This window comes from Rhinoraja longicauda, chromosome 1, assembly GCF_053455715.1.
Source record: "Rhinoraja longicauda isolate Sanriku21f chromosome 1, sRhiLon1.1, whole genome shotgun sequence".
Lineage (NCBI taxonomy): Eukaryota > Metazoa > Chordata > Chondrichthyes > Rajiformes > Arhynchobatidae > Rhinoraja > Rhinoraja longicauda.
Genome location: NC_135953.1, coordinates 87,992,049 through 88,016,124, shown reverse-complemented (window position 1 = coordinate 88,016,124; position 24,076 = coordinate 87,992,049). Strand labels below are relative to the sequence as shown.

At 42.7% G+C, this 24,076-nt stretch overlaps 1 protein-coding gene across 2 annotated transcripts in view; it reads left to right on the top strand.

Annotated features, from left to right (window-relative positions):
* arhgap24 (Rho GTPase activating protein 24) overlaps positions 1-24,076 on the top strand; it is a 406,341-nt gene that overhangs the window by 5,754 nt on the left and 376,511 nt on the right. The window contains exon 1 of one of the 2 annotated variants that reach the window (XM_078401965.1): positions 23,088-23,325. The exons of the other annotated variant lie outside the window; for it this stretch is intronic. Coding sequence (XP_078258091.1) covers positions 23,289-23,325 — 37 coding nt within the window. The 5' untranslated portion in view covers positions 23,088-23,288. Of the gene's footprint in view, positions 1-23,087; positions 23,326-24,076 lie in introns of those variants that run through there. 2 annotated transcript variants of the gene reach the window in all.

Genomic DNA, 24,076 nt, shown 5'->3' with positions numbered 1-24,076 from the left:
AACCTGCAACTATGTGTTGTGATAGCAATGTGCCTCCTCCCATATCTATCATGACCAGCACTGGTAAAGTCTGCAGATTATTTTGTGCAGGAAAAAACTGCAGATGCTGGTTTAAACTGAAGATGGACCCAAAAAGCTGGAGTAACACAGCAGTTCAGACAGCACCTCTAGAGAAAAGGAATAGGTGACATTTCCAGTCGAGACCCTTCTTCAGACTATATTATATTCAGATTATATTTTTGGAACATTCTTATAAATGCTCATCCAAATTAAATACATAATAATAACTCCTAAAATCCTGCAGTAGCAGGGTTGTTAGGTTGAAGAAATTACTCGACAACTTTTTTGATGTGTGGAGTACTGTACTTAGTGTATTCACCCTGCTTGTAACACTGGGGCATCCTCCACTGTTCAACCTCACATAGACACTTTGACGTTATATTCACAATGTTCAACTGGGTAATCAGATTGTATCAGCACAGTCATTCGACAGAGATGGCCACCTGTGAAAGCTATTTTCTAAATGAGAACTGAAATTCAGATCTGCCTTTCGCAGTTGAAATAAATGAACTCATTAAATCACTTTAGGGATTATTCTTTTTCAAAACCAAAAGATTGACTATATATATTTGTGACCTTAAAGAAGGTATTATAATATCCTGATGACCACAGAATATGATTTTGGAAAAATTCCTGCCTCTGCTACACCCTTGCTAGATACAATATAGAACATAGAACAGTACAATACAGGAACAGGTCCTTTGGCCCACAATGTTTGCGCCGAACATAATTGCAAGACCTATTCTTATCTGCTTGTACATAATTCATATCCTTACAATCTCTGCACATCTATATGTGCTGATCCAGAAGTCTCTGAAATGCCACTATCATACCTGTCTCCACCACTACCCTTGCAGCACGTTGTAGGCACTCACCACCCTCTCTGTAAAAAACTTGCCCAGCTCACCTCTGTTAAACTTTGCCCCTTACGCATTAATGCTCTTCCCTCTAATATTTGATTTTTCCATCCTGGGAAAAAGGTTCAGATTGTCTACCCTATCTATGCCTCTCATGTTTATATACTTCTATCAGGTTTCTTCATGACCTCCTGCCTTCTACAGAAAACAATCTGTCTGTCCAAACTCTCCCTGTAGCTAATACCCCCTGCACCAGGCAGCACTCTGCTAAGCCTCCTCTGCATGCTTTACAAAGCCTCCACATCCTTCCTGTAATGGGATGATCAAAACCTAACCAAAGTCCCATTAAGCTGCATCATGACCTTTTGAATTTTATACTCAATGCCCCATCCCATGAAGGCAAGCATACCATATACCATATGCCTTTTGTGCCACTCTACTTGTGTTGCCACTTTCAGGCAATTATAAAGCGGATGATTTTATTCTGAGGACCTTTTGTTCAAAGCGAGTATTGAATGCTTTGAACTTGTCAGGGACGGATGCACTGTTGCCAGCGATGCTGCAAGACTTAACTTTGTACCCATTATAGCATGCAAGCCTTGCCACAATCGTTGATTCTCCGTATGGTTATTGTGGGACTCTAGCTTGGAATTCCCTCTTGGCATCCTTGATGGCTTTGCAAAGGTCGTAAAAAATTGACTTGAACTCTATGAACTCTTGAACTTGGTGTTCAGTTGGGAATAGACATGACGGTTTATCCATGGTTTCCAGTGGGGAACTTCTTTGGCATGCATTCCTATGCACACTGACTGTTGACGTCTGTGACGGCAATGGCATCATTATTTAGATGGCCAGTGAGTCCTTGACTATCGACAGTCCACCATTTCAAAGGAGGTGCAAAGGATTCATCTGCTTCCTCAGACCAGCATTGCACAACTTTCTGTACCAGATCCTTACACTTCTTGCTCTTCTCTCAGCCATGTTTCTGTTATGGCTATAATATCCCGGTCCCCCAACCCAACCTCTCCTCTGCCTAGTCTCTCTAGGACAATCCTCACGGCCAATCTAGTTTAAACCCTCCTGAGTAGCACAAGCAAATCTCCCTCCCAGGATATTGGTCCCTCCAGTTCCTGTGTAATCCATCCCTCTTGTACTGGTCACTTCTGCCTCAGAAGAGATCCCAATGATCTAAAAACCTGAATCACTATACCCTGTATTAACTCTTCAACTGTGCATTCATTTGTCCTCTCCTTCCATTCAAATCCCCCGTGAGCATGAGCATGAGCATGTGGCCATGTGACCATGACCATGATCTTGCTTTTCACTGTACCTTAGTACACATGACAACAATAAATAATGACAATAATAACAATTGAGACCCTTCTTCAGACTGAAGAGGGTATCAATCCGAAATGCCGCCTATTCTTTTTCTCCAGCGATGCTGCCTGACCCATTGAGTTACTCCAGCATTTAGTGTCTATCTTCGGTGTAAACCAGCATCTGCAGTTCCTTCCTAAACCTTTTTAGCCTCTTTCATAACTCCCTATATTCACTCCAAATGACCTTGTCCCTTTTCCTGCCTATGTCGTTGGGACTCTGTTTGTTTATCTTCCCATCTTTCCCCTTGAACCTTTGATGTAATCAGTGTTTAGACCTTTTTCTTAATCTCAATAAGAGGAAATCAGACTAGCTTCTATATTAGTGATGCCCTCACTGGGAAGACAAGATGGATTATCCACTCGGCACCTCTACCTGAAGATGGGTTTGAAATCTTTGCTCTTGTCTCCTACACCTGTGTGCTGGGGAGCATCATTATTGAGGCTGATCATGCATCACCTTCCCTCTGTTGGAATGTCTTTGTTCATGAGTTCATCTTTCTTTATAAACATATCATACCTTCCACAATCAAAGCACTTATAAAGTGCAGCTGATCGATTAATCATGTAAAATGGTTGATAAATAAAATTCATTTTTACCAGCAGATTATGTTGGTGACATGGTGCCATGCCGTACAAAATATTCTCAGAAGCATCACTGTCTCTAATGGCCTCCATTAACTTTTTATGGTGCCATAAATGTCAATGCTATGCTACCTATTAACACTATGTGAAAATTAAGGAACCCCCATTTGGTTTTAAATCATTTGAGGAGGAAAGCTATCACTTCTAATAAACAGAAATAATGTTTGGGCTCGGTATTGTAATTTCAGGACAGATTTCTGGACATTCCCTGCCCTTTCTGTGGTCGGATTGGTATTGCAGTAATTAGATCTGAAATGAAGCGTGTTTTGTCTTCACATTGTCTCTATTTATTACACAATGAACATCACTGGATTTAAGTGCAGCCACGTGGGTGAGCAGAGAGCTCCCTTTACACCTGTGGAATGTCCAGCTGTGAAGGGTCCTCAACGTACTGATGGAGTGGGGGGGGGGGGGGGGGGGGGGGGGGGGGGAGGTTGAGGTCATTTGGGGAGAAAGGGTGGGGAAGAGTCTGTTATCAAACATGGTGGAATGCTCTGAACATATTGAGAAACAGCAATGAATTTCCCCACTTCTCTGTTCTCCTCTGTCTCTTGCCTTTGTTTGTATTAAGTGCTAGGGAAACACATGGACTGATCAAATAGCAGAATGGTGTTAAGGCACTGACTGGCTTACTCTTGTTTTCCATTGAGCTAATTATATTCAAGCATCTGAAAGGGCACTTTACTTTGCAATATGGTTGGAAATAAAAACTATAAACTAAAGCTGCAGCTGCAAAAAAAACTTGATGGAGTAACACTGGCTCAGATTACCAATAATGTAAATTCTCTGTGGGGTAAAACCAATTCCAGAGAAGGATGGTTCATAACTGAATTGCCTGGAGCTCCCAAATTTCAGGTCTGAAAATACACCAACACTCCAGGATTAACCTCAATAATCGTGTGCTGAGAAAGACAGTGCGAACAATGAACTCATGATTAGGGTCACACACATAGAATTGTTAAATCAAAGCTATTTGTGTTCTATTTTATTTGATATTTCTGTTTATTGAATCATAAATCTGTGGTATATTATGAAGCATTATTGTGCTATCTTTGTGCTGAATCAACGGAATAGATAGGGGATTAAGGGGATGATGCTCCAAAAACCGCTTCTGGATCACCATTGTGCCTGTATTATTGTTAGAGCACTAATACTTTCAAATTCATAGCTCAAATGCAAGAATTTTCATTTTGCCTTTTTAGATGAGCGATTGTGACTTTTGACTTCTGTTTCCAAAACAAAATGGACGACTTTGAAAGCATTGATGCCTTTTCTACACACAACCACCTCTGGTCTTCTTGGGCACTTCCTCAAGATTAAGGATGAATTACCAATCATTACAGTTCCAAGGTTGTCATTTACACAGTGCATGAGCTCTGCTTGTCCTTGCAAATATAAGTCTGTCATCACTGAAGGAGGCTCAGGCATAGATCCATACCTATGCACACTGACTGTTGACGTCTGTGACGGCCATGGCATCATTATTTAGATGGCCAGTGAGTCCTTGACTATCGACAGTCCACCATTTCAAAGGAGTTGCAAAGGATTCATCTGCTTCCTCAGACCAGCATTGCACAACTTTCTGTACCAGATCCTTCCACTTCTTGCTCTTCTCTCAGCCATGTTTCTGTTATGAACCTTCTTTGTGTTGAAGGTAGTCCCAGAGTAGTCATTTAAGGAGATCATCAGTAGAAAATGTGGCTCAGGTGATCTTATGCACTTGCTAACCGCTGATTGTTTATTCTATCTACAGGATGTGCTACTGTGTGAATGCTTAATTCACTGGTATGTTAAAGTGAGCATATAATTAATTCAAATGACAACGTATTGCATGCTTACCGGACACATAAGTTGAGAATGGTGTTGTTATTGTTTCATTATTGGCAGCTGTACTCAGATACAGTTTTGTGAAACAAAGATTTGTGAAAATAGAGGTCCAAATACAGTACCCTCCATAATGTTTGGGACAAAGACCCATCATGTATTTATTTGCCTTGGTACTCCACAATTTAAGATTTGTAATAGAGAAAATCACAGGTGGTTAAAGTACACATTGTCAGATTTTAATGGACCATTTTTATACATTTTGGTTTCACCATGTAGAAATTATGGCAGTGTTTATACATATAGCAGTGACCTTTACCACATTCACGTCACTTTTCTGCCAACTCCAATGTGTTGTACGTCCGAAGAAGGGTCTCGACCCGAAACGTCACCCATTCCTTCTCTCCCGAGATGCTGTCTGACCTGCTGAGTTACTCCAGCATTTTGTGAATAAATTGTTGTACGCAGATCTTTTTTGAAACTGAAAACTACATTTGTTTATTTTTTTGGCATTCATTTAATCTGTTTAGAAAGGCAAATTTAAATTATGTCAGATTATTTAAACACTCAATGTGAACGAAATAATAAATGACTCTTTTTGCTCACAAAATAAAGGCAGCTTGGCAATTCATTGTACATTGCGCATGTCCCTTTAAGAACCTGGATCGACATGCTCACTAATGGTAGCACACTTACTGAAATGGTAGCAGCTAGACAAAGGGTCTTGTTCTTGCAGCCATCGATGACACATTATCCATCTGTGAAGGACTGGGAAGTGACAAATGTTACACCTCAGCTCAGGAAGGGAGAAGGAGATAGGCTGTGGGCTATTGATTGACCGGGACCTGTATCGGTCAACAGAAAATTGTTTGACACTTTCATTAGGAAAACAATAAACAAGCACCTAGAAGGGCAGGGACTGACGAAAGTTTGCCAATAATGGATTTGAGACTATACTACTAAAATACTATTTTTCCCCCAGAGGATAATAGATGGGGATGCAGTTTATGTAATTTATGTGAACTTTCAGAAAGCACTGAAGTGACATACAGAGCATATCTGAGAGACATCATGGCAGAAAAGGAATCAATGCCCTTCTCAATAGACTGGTGGCATTTCAGTGTGAAAGTACAGACATATGCTTTGAATACCAATTTTTACATTACATTGGAGAAGTCTCTGTGTGAAAATTCAAAAAATTACCAAAGTGTGGATATATAAATTAAAAAAAATATTAACATGAATTCAGCTAGGTTTATAAAATGGATCAAATATAAATGGGAAAGGACCACAATTACTCTGTAAAAGAGGTCTCTCATATCTGGATATCATAGAAGTACTTTTCACATACAATGACCTGAACCAGTCAGTCTTTCTAAATTCTGCCGCTTGTCTGTCTTTGTGAAAGCCTGTCACTAGCCTAGCTCTTGGCTGGAAGTAGCAATGGAAAGCAAGGAATGAATGGATGTGGTGAGAGAGCGCTTGCAACATAATTAATGCTGTGAGTTGTACTTCATTATTTACTTTAGTGAAAACAAGTTTTGAAAGCAGTGTGTGCTGGCAAGTTGCACTTTGCATTTAATGAAGAATTAATTGCTACACCGATGATATGAGAGAACCATAACATCGGATTGATTGACTTATGCGAAGAAAAGGCTTTGTTGTTGTTTTTCCTGTAAGTAAATGAACTAAGCTCACAATCTTTCATCTGGAAAATCAGCTGAAGAAAGATCATTCTTGAACCAAAATAGAGGCAGTAATGTTTTTAAAGAGAAATTCAAACCAGGTGGAATTAGATTGATTTCAATAGGTTTAAATGCAGAGGTAAATCTGCTATTTTTGAAAATGAAGTGGTTTCAGTGCTGAGGTGCTGAGATACTCTGGTGAATCTCGTAGAGTGTTAATGGTGACAAGCATTGCTTGTCGGGAATGCGAATCAGAGAATCAGGTGAATAGGTCAGATTTTTTCAAGGTCAGTAAAAATGAATCAGCTATAAATCAAGAGCTCCGTGGATTTCAGGGCTTGAACTCTGGGCCAATTCTCAGCACGAAGACGAAACTATGTTCATTGCCAAGAGCAGTGCCTTACGACATTTACCTGGCAGTACCAAACAAAGTTTTGTGGGTAAGCTTAGCGAGTTGAAAAGTCACGTTGAAGCGAAGACTCAGGCCTACTTGGATCAGACCCTCATTTCGTGTTCATTTGAAATAAATTAAGTATTGAAACAAGTATTTGCACACAGGTAAATTTTCACACCAGCACAGTCCAAAAAGAAAGTTATCAATAGCATCAAGTAACAGTGCCTTTCACCTGCTGAGGAGTCCTCTGGGAAGGAAACAGATGGGGGTAAATTTGCCTTTGCTGTCTAACGCTAAACTCGTGCAATAATAACAGCTGCAGGTTGCACTAACATACTGGCATGTTATTCTGTTAGATTTACATCCAACCAGCTTGGTTCACCGGCTCACGCTGGCTTACCCTCTAGATCAGGCTCAGAGCCACAATTCTGTTCCTTACCCTCGTGCAGACTCTTTCTTTAACATTTTCAGTTCTTTTCAATGTTGTTCTGCCCTGAGGCCAACCCAGGGCGCTTCTTCATCCCCGGCGTCGAGAATCCTGGGATAATGCCTCCAGTCTCTCCAGCATTGTTATTTTTTTTCTCTGCAAGATTTGGGACATTTAGCTTTCCTTCCAGTCTTTGCTCATACAGGCTCATCGCATCTTCCATGTCAGTTGCTCTTTTTATAAATTTTTCCTTCCTGGAATGTTTCACTCCTTCCCTCTCCCCATCCTACATAAAACTGGTTCCATTCCAATATTTTTATTTTCATTCCCTCATCATGCTCTCCATGTGTCCCTTCGATTGCAGTCAGTTCATTCTCACCCTCTTAACCCATTTCTTTCAGCAGATGCACTGTGCTAATACTTCCTCTGCCCTTGGAAGATGGCACGACATCTGTTGTAATAGTAAGTGTAGCTCTCACCTGAGTATCTAATCAAATACATGGACTCCACGATCCTTGAATTTCTACTGCAGGGCTCAAGTGCTTGGGTCAATGTAACTGTCAATGGAACTCTGGGAAAAAGGCACTGGCTGACCCCAAAAGGTATCCACATGCAATGATACCTCCCAAAAGGGGTGTTGAAGTTTGCTAGAATTTAACTTTTGCCCTTGCGCTTTACACACCAGAAAATCCATTCTTGGCATCCACCACATCCTTGTGTTCAAATGCCCTGCTCAATTGCCTTCATTGGATAATGGTTCCCTCTTAGTTTCATATTCGGATCATTTGGCCTTTATTGCTAGAGGTTTGGAGTTTAACAATAGAAAAGTTTAATTGCAATTAGTTAGGGTGTTGTTGAGGCCACACCCAGGTACTGTATAGATTTTGGTACCCTCACTTACCTTTGCATTCAGAGGAGATTCACCAGGCTAATTCCTGGAAGGGGACCATAATGAAGTATGACGGGATAGATGTCAAGGTATTTCCAGTGGTGGAAGAATTTTGAATGAGGAGAAATAGTTACAAGATAAAGGGCTTGGGGTAGTGAGAGATTGGCATTCAAAACTGAGGTGCATAGAAATCTATGCCGTGGAAGTGCTCTGGAATTCACTATCCCAGAAAGTTGTGGAGGCTAAATCATTGCGTGTATTTAAAGAGGAAGTTGATACTTTTTTGAATGATTGGGGAACAGAGGGCTATGGATATCTGGCACAGCAGGAGAGGAGTGATAGACACAATAAGCTGGAGGGTCAGGCAGCATCTTTGGAGAAAACTCAGCGCGTCAGGCAGCATCTTTGGATAAAAAGGAATTGGTGATGATTCGGATCAAGCCCCTTCTTCAGACTGGGAGAGGAGTGATGCCAGGGGCAGATCAGCCATGATCATATTGATATTGAATAGTGGGGCAGGTTTGAGGGCAAGAGTAACCTAAATGTACTAATATTTTCTTGTGAGGTTCCTGTATTCCTATGAGGGTCCAAAATGATCCTCAGCTTCTCTGGCTTATAAACACAGGGTAAGTGTTCAAATACAAACCAGATTTACCCAGATCACTTTCCGATCACAATTTGCAGTTAGCTCACGACAGGAGCTGCTCTTCCTTTAACTAATTTACCTCTTGTTTCTAGCATGTGGGCCCTTATTCAGTCATGTCATAAAATTATTTCCAAGCTATTCACAAGCCTGCAATATTATCATCCTCCATTTTTTCATCACCTGCTCTCCTGAAATGCTGCTTCCCATTGCTGCAGCTTGCCGGATGGTATTAGTTCTCTGTGTCGAATTGCATTCGACAATTCTACTGTGAGATATCATTGGATATTTGGTGACATTAAAGATGATCTAAAAATTGTTGCTGACCACAGATGTGATGACCTTTGGCTCTGACCATCTCACAGGCTCGGCAATTAATATCTTTTTGACAGCTCCTGTTCGTCTCAGAGGACCTATTACTACCCCTTGCCTACTCTCATCTGCCGTTAGACTTTAAACTTTAGATTTTAGAGATACCGTGCGGAAACAGGCCTTTTCGGCCCACTGTCTGTACCAACCAATCAATCCTACACACTATGGACAGTTTACAATTTTTTTTACAGAAGCCAATTAAGCTACAAACCTGAACGTCATTAGAATGTGGAGGAAACTGGAGCCCCTGGAGAAAACTCACGCGGTCACAGGGAGAATGTGCGAACTCCATACAGGCAGCACCGTAGTCACGGTTGAATCCGGGTCTCTGGCGCTGTAAGGCAGCAACTCTATTAATGTGCCACTGTGCCACCCCGAATACCAAAATCTGGAATTTGTCCTCCAGCTTTTGAGATTTTTCAAGGAAATCCATCTGGCAGCAGCTTATTGAGGGTAGAATTTACACCTGTAATGGCCTGCACACTCCTGCTCTTTCAAGTCCTTATTCCAATTCTCCAGATTTTGTTATATTCAGCAAGCATTTCCCAGTGGCACTGAAGTCATATGGTTGTTCTTTGCTAGCATCTGTTTGGTCTCTTCAAGCTTCCCTGCAAATGTCCTAGGAATGATATTGCATGTTGCATCACTGTCAACTTAGACGTGTGTCTCTGCTTCTATTTCCAAAGTCACAAAAATCACATTGAGTTAACCTCCTCTATTGTGTTCGCTTATTCCAATTTCTTTCTGCTTGAGATTAATATCATGATTTTTATCTCATCATATTCTCTCTCTAGGACTACAGTCGGCTTTGCAACTGGCCTTCATCATTTACTGGTAGTCTTTCTATTTGTCTACCTACCATGGTGATAAAAAAATGTTCATCCTTTTGCACTTGTGAATTTCTTTGCCAGTACCTGGACATTTCTCCTTTTGGCCACCATACTGTTCGCCACAGCCTTTGCATATTTTAACTTTACTTCAATCTTCTTCTGTGATTCTGTTTTGTCTGCATGGACTGAACTGCTTTTATTGCTCCTTGACTCAACAATACTGGCTTTGGATGACTCTGAGTCCTGACAAGATTTGACACACCAATATCTTTCAGTAGGTCTTGCACCTCGAAGTTTACATACAATTCACTCGTGGATCAGCAAGCGCCTCAGATCAAAAAAGTCACAAACTTTGGAGTCAGAAACTGTAGCCCAACAACATTCGCATCAACTTCTCCCCATTACCTCAAGAAGTGGAATGAGAGTGCCAGAAATGGGTTTTGGTCAACAGTTCCTTTCTATGTAGCATCAGTAAGAGCTTATCTTGGAATCCACACCTAACTGCACCACTGTAAATTACTCATGGGTTTGTGCCCTATGGATTATACAACTATGTCAAAATTCATTCTATTAAAAAATCGACACAATTACAGTTTTTCAATGACAGAATTTATCTTGTTTGTATACAGAGAGTATTTCTTTTGTTGAATAGTAATAGATGAGTAGCTATCCATTATATAAAGCGGTATTTGAAACATGGTCCACAAACTCATTTCCCGCACCTTGGAAAAGTGCCCGACAGTTCTGTGATTTGTTTGGAAACAGGACATGGTGACCTTGATGAACAGAAGTGGTGGGGCGGCTGCTGGAGGCAATGGACGGTGCATTTGTGGTGGCTGTGGGTCGTGGTGTTGAGGGGATGGCTGCCGGAGGCTGTACAGCAGCTGGATGAGCGAGCAGATTGGGTTCAGCTTGTGGCAGCTGCACGGAACAGTGGTGGAAGGAGCTTTCAGCATCGCACTGGGCCAGGCCAACCCTTACTTCATCAATCCAGTGCCGCCATGGCACCGGGTCTTAAAGTGAGAAGATGAGAAATTACATATCTCCTTAGGCCAAGATTGCACTTTTCAGAGACTTGAAAGTTGCAAGATCGTGCCAGAACATGGCGATTCTCTACATGCTGCTCCAGAAGAGGATTTGTTGTATAGTGTAATTTGACTGGATAGCATGCAGAACAAGCATTTCACTGTATCTCTCTGCACATGACAATGACTATGACTAAACTAAACTAAACATATTAGTTTTCATCTCAGATGCTAACATAATACCATTTGAGAACTGATTTACAGGTGAAACATGACTAAATCTAATCTGAATGTATTGTCTAAAAGGTGGAGGGTCGGTCATTGATTGCATGAAAAACAGCACTTGATAGAAGATAAATATTGACATTGCTATTGAATAGTGCATGCTCACTTATACAGATGCTCAGTTTGGCTTTCACCATTACCACTCAGCTCCAGAGCTCATTGTGGCCTCGGTTGAAACATGGGCAAAAGACAGTGCCATCAAAGTGGCATTTGACTTAGTGTGGAATCAAGGTGCCCGATTGAACCTGTGGGTATCGAGTGGAAAATGTGTCAATTGTTCTGTCATACCTTGCATTAAGGATAATGGTTGTGGTTGTTGTAGTTGTCCCAGCCCAAGAACATCATTGCAGGAGTTCCCCTGAATTTAAGGGCGGCACTGAGGTGCAGCGGGAGAATTGCTGCCTTACGAGCCAGAGATCTGGGTTCGATCCTAGTAATAGGTGCTGCCTGTTTGGAGTTTGTACGTTCTCCCTATGACCATGTGGGTTTTCTTTGGGTGCTCTGGTTTCCTCTCACACTCCAAAGATGTACAGGTTAATTGGCTTTGGTAAGTTGTAAATTGTCCCATGTGTAGGATAGTGCTAGTGTAGTGATTGCTGATGGAGTGGACTCAGTGGGCTGAATGGCCTGTTTCCACGCTGTATCTTTAAAGTCTAAAGTCTAAAGGAATGTCCTGGGCCCAAACACCTTCAGCTATGTCAATGGTCTTCCTCCTATTGCAATGTCAGCAGCTCTACCTACCCTCAGAAAATGAAACAACCCATGCTTGCATAAAGCAAAATCGAAACAATATTCAACCATGGGTTGACAAGCAGTGAGTAATATTCCTGTCACTAAGTGCCAAGCCATAACCATCTCCAATAAGATAGTTTAACCACATATCTTTGACATGCAATGGCATTATCTTCACTGAGTACTTCAGCATGAACTTTCTGAGGGTTAACATTGACGAGAAACTCAGATGATCCAGCAATTGGGTAGACCAAAAAAACAATCATTATGGAGGTCACTGTACGTGGAGCAATGGGGAAGATACAGAGTGCAGAATATAGCTCTCAGCATTGTAGCACATCAGTACCATAGACAAAGTCGTATGTCCACAATTAGGTAGAGGTGAATGGGACATGACCCTAGCTCGCGGAAGGACCATTCAGAAGCCTGATAACCAGAGGGGAAGAAACTGTTCCTGAATCTGGTGGTGTGCGCTTTCACCAGTGTGAAAGAATGACACTGTTAAATAAATAACTCAGATAACAAGTTAAATAAAACCCGTCACAGACTTATAGTTATTGATAAAGGGTAATTTTCACGGACCTGGGAAATGGTTGGCATAAAGTAAATGTATTGGTCCAGAATTAATGTTGCATTTTATGTTATACATTGGGTGCAGCTGAACTATCAAGCTGTGTTTTTAATGAAGTTGGGTTTATTTGAGAATGAAAATGCCATTTAAAGGTAGCAGTACTTGAACTCTCCAAAGCAAGCCTCATTTACTTTGCACTTAAAAGAGATATGGACCAATTACAGCAAATAGAATCAGCTTGCATTACATTCCTGGTAGGATGCAGTGAATGGGCAGCCTCTGTTTGGACCTGTCTAAATCAGATGATACTGTAAGGATTTGTGCTGACGAGAAAGGTTTGAAGATTTATCTGCAAGTGTTTTCCATAGAGATACATTTGAACCACTTCAGTGCATTAAAGCTACATTTTTGTTAGGGATGTGGAGCAGAGACAAGGTCATATAAACAGCAGCACAGACACCCAAGCATGAAATGTCTACATAAGCTGCAAGCGTGTTAGTCCTGGAGAAAAAGGACAAACACTCGGACAGATGAAGAAGTTAAAAATACATGGGTTGAAAAATCGATTAAGAAGTTGATCGATGAGGCCACAAAATGTAATTAGATAGGTGTGAACAAAAAGTTAGATTGTTTAATTAATTGGTGGAAAAAGAGAAGAGGTTAGAAACCTGTCACGTGCTCATTACACCGGTTCCTCGGGGGAGCCTGGCTCATTGCAGTTTGGTGGACAGCGTACTGTGTGTCTGGAGCACACCGGCTGCCATGCAGGATTGGTCTTAGGGTTGCCAACTTTCTAACTTGCAAATACAGGACAAAATATCGTCACCCCTCGTGCTCCACGTCACCTCACCCAGCCAGCCGCCACGTGCTCCCGCTCCACCAATGGCGGCCGCCCGGGCCGGAAGCCAGGTTGCCATGCAACCTCCATTAGGCGAACACACTCGGCCCCGTTCCCCGAACACATTCCGTTGGCCCTACAGCATCCGGGCCTACAGCGCCCTCCGGGCCTAATCAGTGGTGGGGAAGATGCTGGAGTCAATTATAAAAGATGAAATTGCTGAGCATTTGGATAGCAGTAACAGGATCATTCCGAGTCAGCATGGATTTACGAAGGGGAAATCATGCTTGACAAATCTACTGGAATTTTTTGAGGAAGTAACTAGGAAAATTGACAGGGGAGAGTCAGTGGATGTGGTGTACCTCGACTTTCAGAAAGCCTTCGACAAGGTCCCACATAGGAGATTAGTGGGCAAAATTAGAGCACATGGTATTGGGGGTAGGGTACTGACATGGATAGAAAATTGGTTGACAGACAGAAAGCAAAGAGTGGGGATAAATGGGTCCCTTTCGGAATGACCAGTGGGGTACCGCAAGGTTCGGTGCTGGGTCCCCAGCTATTTACGATATACATTAATGACATAGATGAAGGGTTTAAAAGTACCATTAGCAAATTTGCAGATGATACTAAGCTGGGGGGTAGTGTGAATTGTGAGGAAGATGCATAAGGCTGCAGGGTGACTTGGACAGGTTGTGTGAGTGGGCGGATACATGGCAGATGCAGTTTAATGTAGATAAGTGTGAGGTTATTCACTTTGGAAGTAAGAATAGAAAGACAGATTATTATCTGAATGGTGTCAAGTTAGGAAGAGGGGATGTTCAACGAGATCTGTGTGTCCTAGTGCATCAGTCACTGAAAGGAAGCATGCAGGTACAGCAGGCAGTGAAGAAAGCCAATGGAATGTTGGCCTTCATAACAAGAGGAGTTGAGTATAGGAGCAAAGAGGTCCTTCTACAGTTGTACCGGGCCCTGGTGAGACCGCACCTGGAGTACTGTGTGCAATTTTGGTCTCCAAATTTGAGGAAGGATATTCTTACTATTGAGGGCGTGCAGCGTAGGTTCACTAGGTTAATTCCCGGAATGGCGGGACTGTCGTATGTTGAAAGGCTGGAGCAATTAGGCTTGTATACACTGGAATTTAGAAGGATGAGGGGGGATCTTATTGAAACATATAAGATAATTAGGGGATTGGACACATTAGAGGCAGGAAACATGTTCCCAATGTTGGGGGAGTCCAGAACTAGGGGCCACAGTTTAAGAATAAGGGGTAGGCCATTTAGAACGGAGATGAGGAAGAACTTTTTCAGTCAGAGAGTGGTGAAGGTGTGGAATTCTCTGCCTCAGAAGGTAGTGGAGGCCAGTTCGTTGGATGCTTTCAAGAGAGAGCTGGATAGAGCTCTTAAGGATAGCAGAGTGAGGGGGTATGGGGAGAAGGCAGGAACGGGGTACTGATTGAGAGTGATCAGCCATGATCGCATTGAATGGCGGTGCTGGCTCGAAGGGCTGAATGGCCTACTCCTGCACCTATTGTCTATTGTCTATTGTCTATAATACTTGACAAGGGCGGTCCCGTATGGGACAAACAAATTTAGCCCAAAATACGGGATGTCCCGGCTAATAAGGGACAGTTGGCAACCCTAATTGGACCACTCCTTCGGCCTCAAGGGTGTGCAGCTGCAGCATTTAAAACATCATACAGAACAGGTCACTAAGGTTACAGACACAAAATGCTGGAGTAACTCAGCCGGTCAGGCAGCCTATCTGGAGAAAAGGAATAGGTGACATTTTGGGTCGAGACCCTTCTTTCGACTTGACCCAAAATGCCACCTATTCCTTTTCCCCAGAGATGCTGAGTTACTCCAGCATTTTGTGTCTTCACTAGAACAGGCACTTTGGCCAACAATGTCTGTACTGAACATAGCACCAAGATAAATAAGCTCCTCTGCCTGCACAGATCCATATCCCTCCATTCCCTGCATATCCATGAAGTTTGCTTCGTCGGCACAGGTGGCTTGTTGCTTCAGCATTGTTGTCGATCCATGCCTCAGATATGGTCACTGCAGAGTAGCTTGTCCAGCTGGAGGAGGAAGAGAGCTGCAAGGAAGGCAGTAGGACATTTTTACAGAGAAGGATGAAGAGGAGAGCACTGAAGAGGAAGCCATAACCATGGAAGGTCTTTCAGAAACACTTCTAACTCATACATCAGGAGGAATAAGCCTTTGGTGTCTTCATTTTACCAGCAAGATTGCCACTCATCCACGCTATGTGTTCAAATCCCAAACCAGCCTCAAACCAAGAGAATTAACGCCTAATGCCAGGGGTTCTTGTACATCACATAAATGATGCTGTCAACATTTTGAGATTGGAGGCCAATGTGATGGAGGACCCAGTCGTTCTTTGTAGCAAGAAAAACACTTCCTCTTTCTTCCCCTTTGACTGAGTGTCACTGGACATGGCTGCACAATCAGTCTGAAGAAGGGTTCAGTCTGAAGAAGGGTCTCGACCCCAAATGTCACCCATTCCTTCTCTCCAGGGATGCTGCCTGTCCCGCTGAGTTACTCCAGCATTTTGTCTCTGCCATGACTCTTTGTGTTGTTTTTGTCCCAACCAGGCCACCAGTTTGGAGCATGGCCCTTGGGTGAAGAGACCACTCTTCTCTTGGCTCATGACTCCAGCCTGGAACTAGTAGAAACCCCAACTAACAACAAGGATAACTGAGCAGCCTTCTTCCTCTTGACTGTTTGGGAGCAGGTTTACGGCACATACTTACGATGGAATCCAGGTTCATCACTGCGTAGTGCTGCAAATGTATGCTTCATATCACAAGGGACCAGCCTTTATCTCCATCCAGTGTTCAGTAGGAAGAAAAAGTGTAAAAGTAGGCAGGTGGCTCCTGTCGGCCTGAGCTAAATTTAACCAGGATCACTTTAACCATTACCAATGCAACAACAGGTCAACAATCTTTGTCACTATCCTTCCATGGCGATCATTCAACATTCACGGGTCCAGATTTAAAATGACCACAAATGCAAAGTATAACAGGAAATCAAATCTAAGAACAATATAATTATCCCATTAGCAAAGAACCTGACTAACCATTCTCTTATAGTTGAGACATAAAATGCGGGAGTAACTCAGCAAGTCAGGCAGCATCCCTGGGGAACGTAGATAGATGACGTTTTGGGTTGGGACCCTTCCTCAGACTCCAACATCTGAAGTCTAAGTCTGAAGAAGGAACCCGACTCAAAATATCACCTATCCATGTTGTCCAGAGATGCTGCCTGACCCGCTGAGTTACTCCCGCATTTTGTGCCTTTCCTTGGTATCCTAGCAACTGGAGTTCCTTGTTTCTACATTCTCTTACAGTTTACCAGTCCCTCTTATATGAATTGCTTTCCCAATCCAAATGCTCTGACTAGTTATTTCTGCAGTGTCCAGAGTTTGGAAGGAGGCCATATATGGACCACACCACAGGTGACCGCGGGTCAGCATTCTCCAGAGGACCTCTCCGTTGACTGCTGCATGGGGTGCAGCAAAGGCAGGCGTGCTGGGCATAACTGAGTTGTGCCAGAGGACAGAGACTAGAGGGAGGGAAGGCATTCTGCCTTGCTAAGAAAGAACTGCAGATACATCTCCAATAGACAAACTTCAGGATTTTGCCTGTGGGGAAGCTTCATTATTTCCAGACCTCCACTGGACAGCCAAACTGCTGAGTGATGTGACATCTAGATGTCTACCAAAATATGATGTGGTGAATCCAGAAATCTTCAGGGATGAAGCAGTGATCTCCCATTAATAATCTATCCATGATGTGTTGAGAAAGTAGTTTAGCAATCTTCTTGTTTCGTCGAGGATTAGATTTCTTCTAGATTTGCAGCCATTTACTTCTGGCATTGCTGTCCTCAGCTCTTGCCTATCTCCAGATGATGCCTGGGAAGCTTCCAGCCACCTGAAGGAAAAGAAAGTCCATCCTTCAATCTATTGTCTCACAGCAACATCAGTGACTTCAGATGCCCTCTCTCCTTCATCCATTCTCTCCAGAGCTTGCAGTAAGGTCCTGCAGCAAGGATTATTCAAGATTCAAGATTCAAGATATCTTTATTTGTCATCCAAAAAACAAGTTTTTTGGACGAAATTTCGTCACCCACAGTCCAACAATAAGAGCAATAAAATAAGCAAATTACACAACCCCAACCAACACAAAACCCCCCAAAAAGAAACATCCATCACAGTGAGTCTCCTCCAGTCCCCTCCTCACTGTGATGGAAGGCCAGAATGTCTTTTTCTCTTCCCCTGCCGTCTTCTCCTGCGGTCAGGCTGTTGTCGTTGCCATGTTCCAGGCTGCGCCGGACGGTGAAATGTCCGCAACGGGCCGACCCAAGCCCCGCTGCAAGTCGGGGCGGTCGGGGCTCCCGACATTGAAGCCCCCGCCGAGCAGAGAAAATTCCGTGGCCTATTTCAGGCCGCGCCGGACGGTGAAATATCCGCGGCGGGCCACCCAAGCCCCGCAATCCGGGGCGGGCGAACACGCTGCCGCTGCCGGAGCTCCCGATGTCGGCATCCACGCGGCCCGAGCCTAAGGCGAGTCGCAGCCGCTCCCGCAGCCTCCGAGAACGGCCGGCTCCGCTGATGGTGAGTCTGGTCCGCGGGCTCTGCGAACCAGAGCCCTGGAGGCCGCCAGCTCCAGGAGTTGGGCCGATGGTAGGCCGCAGCAGGAACGGAGACACGGCCCAGAAAACAAAGGTCGGGTCTCCGTTCGGAAGGGATACATATTTACAATGTTACAGTTCCCCCCCTCCCCCCCCACACCCACACATAGTACACAACACCAAAACACCACATCACAACTACAATTAAGACAACAAAAACAACAAAAACACAAAGACAAATGGACTGCAGGTAAGCCGCAGCTGCTAGGGCAGCGCCGCCATCTTCCATGAGAATTGTATGAGAATTGTTGTCATCCTGACAATGAATAATACACAAGGGGCACTCCACCCACAAATACTAGCAGTCCCCTTGAATCTACTGAGTGTACATCCCTAGTCTGAAGAAGGGTGCCAGGCCAAAACATCATCTGTCCATTCCCCCCACAGATACTGCCTGACCCATTGAGTTCCTCCAGCACTTTGTGTGTTGCCCTAGGATCAACATGTGCCCACATCCATGCCAATTGTTGCCAGTGGAAGGATGTTTGGTGAAGTACAGGCCTGTGATTCTTTAGAAGGCTGGGGATTTGGGTAATGAGGCAAAATTGTGTGTAGTGTGAGGGTGGCAAGCATGATGAGCAGTATACAGTAACATTTCTATGCATTTTCCACCTCCCATGGACGAGTTTTCATTCCTGGGGTATCTACTGCAGTTCGCTCACATCTCTGTGGCATGCCTTGGGCCATTTCCCCATGTCATATAAATGCACATTATTGTTGGTGGTTTTGTTATATAACTGTCTCAGTTAAAGAAATGGCTTGTTTTTCCTTTTCAGCCCAAGGGAGAACTTGTACTTTATTAATGTGAGAACAGAAAGGACAATTTATCCTGTTGTTTCAAAGTCAATACTAAATAACAACTTAAAAGTTTCTTGGACGCTTATTTCTGTGTCGGTGTTATTTCCTGAAGGATAAGTTCACACTGCTTCGATCAAAGCAGAAAATTCAGCTTAGTGGGTGCAGTATCTTGAGCAGACCTGCAGATAAACACTTGGATTAGAGCTGATTGAAAAAAGTCACATTATGGAAAACATGCCTTCCATTGTTGGCAATGCTGCAAATAGCTTTTACTTTTAGTTTGTTTATATCAGGTTTTTGCACCAAAGGATTATGTTGGATTGTTATCAGCACACAATCATATAGCATCTAATTAGTGTCATATAGCATGGAAACAGGCCCTTCAGCCCAACTCATCCATGGCAACCAAGATGCCCAACTACAATGATTAATTTAAATATCCATTGAAGAAACAAACTTAGGGTTGAAAACATGCCTCCAATGTATAAAGCTTCAGAGTTGCCTAATATATATTGAAGTGTTAGTTAATTACTCTTTGGTATTTGTCCACCATAAGTTTTGCATTTGAGTCCAACATTTGGATTACATTATTTTATAAGAAAGAGCACATCCTATTTTAATGCTTTTCTTTAAATTGTCTCCGCTCAATGATAGTTTGGTGGTTTGGAGTTTACCATTCACATTCAAGTGCTGATCTGTGCAGTCAAGGGGCAGATTAGTAGGATATTTTTTGACAATACTTTAGATGCCAGTAGCTTCCCAACTTGCCAATATGGGATCTGACCATGAAGATCTAGCCTGTGTTCACTGCAAAGTGCTGTCTCAGTAAAGCATTTGAAGTACATATTAGGAACCTGCCTTAAATTGTCTGCTGGGGATCATTAAAGAGGCCAGAGTAGCAATTTGATGCTTGATCTAAAGACCTCTCCTGATACAATCAGCTGATTGCAAGCAAACAAGTCACTACAGGGAATCTCAGAAACTCCTTGTTAGAAGAATTCTTTTTACTAATGCTGCTGGTGATGAGAAGCAGAGTTTTGAAACAGATAGGACTTGATGGGACACACAGTCAAGAATTCAACACACTATTAGCACTTGTTCTGGAAACCACTGAGAATTTCACCTAAGAGGAGCAAAGCTCTGCTCGATTGGACACCTCTCTGGAATGACAGCAGGAAGGGCTTGCTTATTCAATGGCCTGAAGCAAATCGTATAGTAGGATCCGTGGGTGGAAATAGTAGCCGGACACAAGGTAAGGCGGGGCAGCATCAAGTGTTGCAAAGATGGGCAAAAGGGACAGGAGGGTGAGGTCTCATGGATCTCACCCTTCCCTCTCATGGATAGTCATCCCTCTTCTCATCCCCTCCCCTCCAGCAGAGCCTGGAGAGGTTGGTGATAAGGAAGGAATAAAGCAAATTGCTTTTAGGTGTAAAATAGCAAAGCATAATGCAGATCAGAAACTGAATGGGGCAAGCACATCCCTCAGACTCCTTGACATTTGTTTTAAAGAGAATCAATAACGTGGTCATTTATGGTGGATTTCAACAGGTTACATTAGCGAGGCTCATTAACACAATCTCTTCATCATACCATGAGAAAAATATGTACTCAGAAGGATTTCATTGATCTGTTGTCAGTATATATGACAATTAAACTCTTGTTTCCTGTCTTGACTCTCTAGCTGTCTCTTGTTCACAGAGAAAGAGAGTCAAGAGTCGATAGTGTCTTATTGCTCCCTTCCTTCTTGCAGCAATACGACAGATATGTAAACACAGTAATCTGTAAAAATCATAATCAACAAAAAAAGTTCAGTAAATATATATATATTAAAGGAATAGACGAATAAACAAGCAATAATAGTGCAAAGTCTAAAACAATGCCCCCAAGTCTGTGTTCAGAGCCTGTTTGGGGATTGTAGTATTTAATAGACTGATGGTTGTCGGGAAAAAGCTGCTCCTGAAACTGGGCATTACAATTTTCAGGCCTTCTTCCCAATTTTCACACAAAGGCCTCTTCAGATCTTCTTCCCAATGGCAGAAGTGAAATGAGAGTGTGGCCAGGATGGTGTGGGTTAATGATGGTTGTCTTTTTGAGGCAGCGACCCTTGTAGATCCCTTTGATGGTGGGGAGGTCAGTACCTGTGATGGACTAGGCAGTGTTCACCACCTTTTGCAAACTTCTTCATTCCTGGGAGTTCGATTTGCTGAACCAGGCTGTGATGCAACCAATCAATATGCTCTCTATTGTACACCTGTAGAAGTTCAAGACAATTTTCATTGCTATATCAAATCTCAATCTTTATAGGGAGTAAAGGTTTTGGAGGGCTTTCTTTATGATTGCATCATTGTGCTTGATCTGGGACAGATCTTCAGAGATATGCACGCCCAGGAATTTGAAGCTTTTGACTCTCTCCACCATCATCCTGTCAATGAAGACAGGTTTGTGGATCCTCATTTTTCCCCTTCCAAAGTCCACAATCTGTTCCTTGGCCTTATTGACATTGAGAGCAAGGTTGTTGTCCTGGCACCATTTGGTCAGTTAATAGATCTCTCTCCTATACTCTGACTCATCATCATCTGTAATTCATCCAACATCGTCGGTGAACTTGAAGATGGAGTTGGAACTGTGTCTGGCTGCACAGTCATAAGTACAGAGTGAGTAGAGCAGGGGCCTGAGCACACAGCCTTGAGGTGCTCCCCTGCCTATGCTTTTTGAGGAGGAAGTGTTGATGCCAATTTGTACAGATTGTGATGAGGAAGTTGAGGATCCAGTTGCAGAGGGATGCACAGAAACCCAGTTCCATGAATGAGGTCATTAACTTGGACGGATGATGGTGTTGAATGCCAAGTTATAGTCTATGAACACCAGTCTGACATATACATTTTTATCATCCAACTGGTCTAGTGCAGAGTGGATAGCCAGTGAGGTCGCATCCTGTGTTGACCTGTTGTGGCAGTAGGCAAATTGTAGTGGGTCTGGATTCTTATTGAGGTTGAAGTTGATATGCGCCATAACTAACTTCTCAAAGCACTTCATCACCACGGACGTTAGTGCCACCGGTCGATAGTTGTTGAGGTACATCACCTTACACGTTTGGGCACCAGTATTATTGATGCCCTCTTAAAGCAGGTGGGAACATCAGACCTCAGTCATGAGAGGTTGAAGATGTCTGCAGAAACTCCAGCCAGTTGGTCTCCACAGGTTTTAAGAACAAGACCAGGTACACTTTCAGGTCCAGACCTTTTCGAGAGATCACCCTCTTGAAGGATCTTCTGATGTCAGTCTCTTTGACTGAGATTGTAATACAGGGGCTATGGGAGCCTTGGGATGGCACATTAGTGTTCTCGCTATCAAAGCGGGTAGAGAACGCATTGAGCTTGTCTGGGAGTGATGCGTCGTTGTCGCTTGAGCTTCCCTCTCATTTCACCTTGTGAAGTGATGTCGTGCAAGCCCTGCCACAGCTGCCGAACCTCCACCAGCTGAGAGTAAAAGTCCCTTTTAGTCTTTTTGATGGCCTTATCAAGGTCATATCTGGACTTCTTATATAACTCCGTGTCGCCAAATTTGAATGGCCGAGATCTGGTCCTCATAAGAATGCGGACCTGGTTTATGCAAGGCTTCTGGTTGGGGAACACTCGGATGGTTTTCGTGGGATCACTCTCCTCCACACAAAGAGCAATGGTGGCATTTAAGACAAAAAGAACATATTTCTTACAATGTAAACTGTTTGAATCCCGTGCAAATGGACTAAAATAGATCAGTCTGATCACAGGACCCTCCACTGAAATTCACCTGCAATCTGTTGGTGCTTGGCTACTGAAATTTAGGTTCTTTTTATTTTTTGTGAAGTGCTTTGAATTGTTTAAGTAAACGTCTTCAAGTCTCCATCTTTATCATTATGGTTATGTAGGTTGATAAATACAGATTCATTTTAATCCTTTGCTGTGATTTGAATTTGAAATGGTAGGGTTATTCTGATAAAAAGCACTCTCAAGAATCCCGGCAGCAGGCAGGAGGGAGTTAAAATCTAAACGACGTTCCAATTGCTCTTTGAATGTTCCACCTGCCTGTAGAATTCAATCAGAGACAGTGGAATCAAATTAAAACACTACGCTGAGCCGACACTGTCTTCTTTTTACTCAATTTACCTTAAAGTTCTGCTATGGACATGTCCGAATATTATAAATAATACATGTAGTTTGTTCAGCAGAATGCCTGATATTTTATTCATCAGTCCAGCTGTAGAAGAGGCTGACAGTACACCTTTATAATGCTCCTTGCCTATAACGTTAGAACAAGCGTTGAGCCATAGGGTTTGAGAAACAAAGATGCTGCTGAGTCCACGGCTGAAAATCAGCAGACAAGGTAAGGCGTGTTATGTGTCTGTGCAGCTGTTGCTTGTTTGTTAAGAGATGTTATATCAGATGAACTCTGTGCCTCCTACGACAGATAAAAAGGAAGTTGTAGATACAGTAGAGGTTTTATGGTAGATTCTGCAGTGTTATTGATTGCTTATTAATAAATGCTGAACTTACCTTGAGAATGTTGTCCGTTCAACACTGTTTAGAGATAGATAGCTCTGGAACTCCATTTCTGTTTTGCAAATAATTGCAGAGCAAGGTAATATTGCTGGGTGTCCACAACTGCTAGCATGAGCAAAGGTAATGTAGTTCAGCGTGTGATAGGTGTGCAGTGCAGAACCTACCGGTCGATGTTCAACTCCATATGTTGGTTCACATTACATACGATTAATTGTAAATGGATAAAAAATAATTTGCACATGTTCCGTAACACTGGGGACCTGATGTCTGATGTTCGATTATATGAGCATGCATTAAAGCTAAAATTTAAATTAATTTTCTTTTTTTTAAAATTGGTTAAACCCTGAAAGCTAAAGTTCAAATTCTATAAAACTCAGCTACTTTTGGATTAGATTCCAAACGGAAATAGGTTATGAAAAATTCAGTGATTTTAATCATGAATTAAAGACCATTCTTCGGTTAACTAATAGAATCATTTCCATCTATCATTCTTGAGTTGAAATTACATCTCTCCGGTTTAATTTGCAGCCCATTGATGTAAAAAGACTCAATTTTCTAAAAAAAACATTTGTTTT